Source organism: Miscanthus floridulus, chromosome 15 (genome assembly GCF_019320115.1).
Source record: "Miscanthus floridulus cultivar M001 chromosome 15, ASM1932011v1, whole genome shotgun sequence".
Classification (NCBI taxonomy): Eukaryota; Viridiplantae; Streptophyta; class Magnoliopsida; order Poales; family Poaceae; genus Miscanthus; species Miscanthus floridulus.
In genome coordinates, this window is record NC_089594.1 from 35062695 (window position 1) to 35064832 (window position 2138).

The following is a 2138-nucleotide window of genomic DNA, read 5'->3' on the forward strand; positions in this document are numbered from 1 at the left end:
GACATTTACCTTCTCGGTGGTCAAACCGTCCAAAAATTAATTTTTTCCCTGACGGTGTTTGTTTTTTCCTGACGACTTCTAGCCATCAGGAAAAATACAATTTTCTGTCAGAAGAACTGTTTTCTATATGATTCAATAAACAAATATATTTAATATAATGCACAGAATCATGGAGATATACCAGCATAAATATAATTATAATACACAATCATGGATATAAATAGATTATAGTCTCACACAAATCTAATTCATACAAAGATATCTTGTTTGCATCAACACACGTAAATACATAAGAATGTCCAAACATTTGGCACTGGACGACATACAACTTCTGGTCCACAAGCAATACAGCACAAGCACACAGCCATGTGACTATTTACACAAACACACAGCACAAGCAATACGCATTTCGTCGCTAGCAGAAATAATGTGATCTCCATCTGGTGTAAATGCTGCAGGGACTTGACTTGTACTTCGTAATCCTGAGAACAGCACAAAAAAGGCATGTTAACTTAATGTGTCAACAATTAATTCAAGAGTCATCTTAGAAGAGCTGCTTAGTACCTTTGTAGTTGGAAATGACATGAACCCCATCGAGAATGGAACTTGTGAGTCACAAGATGTCACCATCAGTTCCTTTGGATCAGATGGGCAATACTGTTCATGCAAGAAATCAAAAAGGCTATAAGAATCGGTGGCCATAAAGATACACTGAATATTCAATATAAGAAGATTGAGTGTATAAGAGTGGACAATGTCAATAGCACCATACCTGGAATCCAATTAATCTTTTAAGTGAAGGTTTCTTTCTGCCACACAGAGGGACTTGGGACTCCATCTCTAGATGGTTTTCTGAATAATGCAATAGACAATGAATTAGAAATTGGTTATGCATAAGCTTTGATAAGCATCATCATGCTTCAGTCCATTAAACAAATTGGCAGCTAAGGAAATTATGATTCTTATACTACACAAAAAAAAGAGAACGGTTTAACAGCTCTTAGAAATTATGCCTTCTTATAAAGTCATTTAAAAAGTTTACTGTTTCCCCAATAGTCAAATATCCTAATCAGTAACTTATACTGATATAATATAGCTTAAAAACAATAAATCTTAATGGTAACAAAAGGGCAGATAATATAAGGTGCTGCTTGTTTCTACAAAAGGGCAGATAATATAAGGTGCTGCTTGTTTCTTACGAGCAGGACATGAACTCTGGCTATGATTTATGACTGCAGTAATTATCTCTTTCCTGTCAGCCCAGTCCACGACTAGGCATCTAGGAACATCCCAAATACGTACCATCCCATCAATACAACCACTGATGAAATAATTGTCCTGAGGTAAAGGGTTGGGGCTCACCTTGGTGTGGACTGAATGAGGAGGACGTGTGGACGCCGGATTGGTGATGGAGTCGCCCGGGAGGGTCGAGGACGCGGGGGGCCGTGCCTCGTCCGCTCGCCGCTGAAGACGACGGTGGGGTGGGGGCGCGGAAGCAGCGCCTTGTCTCGTCGGAGATGGAGCGTACGGGCGGTTCGACCCTACATCGACGGATCTGCAACGACGACGGCCATGAGTCCAGGCGCCGCCACGGCGTCACGGGGCGTGCGCCGCGGCCGCGTCTTCGGGCAGCCTCCTCAGGAAATATGGCAACACCGGCTCCTCACTAGGCCGCGACGTCCGCGCGCCACCATCGGCCGCCGGAGCCGCGACATCCGCACGCGCCACCCTCGCCCGCCGGGGCCGCTACATCCGCACGCCGCATCAGGGCCACCCGCCGCTAGCGCCTCCGTGCGTGAGAAGGGAGAAAGCGGCGGCCGATGGGGAGAAAAAGAGTGCAAGGACTGAGGAGTGTGGTTGGCTAGGGTTTCATTAGCTTATATATGTGGTTTTCTTTTCCGGGTGAATCCTGACCATTAGATTGAGATCAACGGCTGCTATCGTTTTGGCATTAGGGTTTCCCTGTTTGGGCCTTTGCTGGGCTCAGGGAGTCGCACGGACCTTAGCAGGCCGCACGTTTGGAGCATGAATCAAGGGCTGTTTTGGGCCGTTTCTTTTTTTTCAAAGGCCAAATTAAGATTCATTTATTTTTCAGGTATAAGTTTGCTTGGGAAACAATGTTTTTGGCCAAATTTTAA

At 44.8% G+C, this 2138-nt stretch overlaps 1 protein-coding gene across 1 annotated transcript; it reads right to left on the reverse strand.

Annotated features, from left to right (window-relative positions):
- Window positions 1–201: 201 nt before the first annotated feature.
- LOC136509219 (uncharacterized) lies at window positions 202–1655 on the reverse strand. The gene is made up of 4 exons (XM_066504044.1): window positions 1363–1655; window positions 773–852; window positions 565–657; window positions 202–482 (listed from the first exon to the last, which is right to left on the reverse strand). The coding sequence occupies exons 2-4, from the start codon at window positions 836–838 to the stop codon at window positions 273–275; spliced, it is 369 nt and encodes a 122-aa protein (XP_066360141.1). The 5' UTR covers window positions 839–852; window positions 1363–1655; the 3' UTR covers window positions 202–272.
- Window positions 1656–2138: the final 483 nt, after the last annotated feature.

Bases quoted from the DNA above. Each gene is read 5' to 3' on its own strand.
- LOC136509219 (XM_066504044.1), bottom strand. From the start codon at position 838: ATGGAGTCCCAAGTCCCTCTGTGTGGCAGAAAGAAACCTTCACTTAAA. The intron at 658-772 runs GTATGGTGCTAT...TTGCATGAACAG, and splicing joins AAAGATTAATTGGATTCCAG to TATTGCCCATCTGATCCAAA. The intron at 483-564 runs GTACTAAGCAGC...TGCTGTTCTCAG, and splicing joins TGTCATTTCCAACTACAAAG to GATTACGAAGTACAAGTCAA.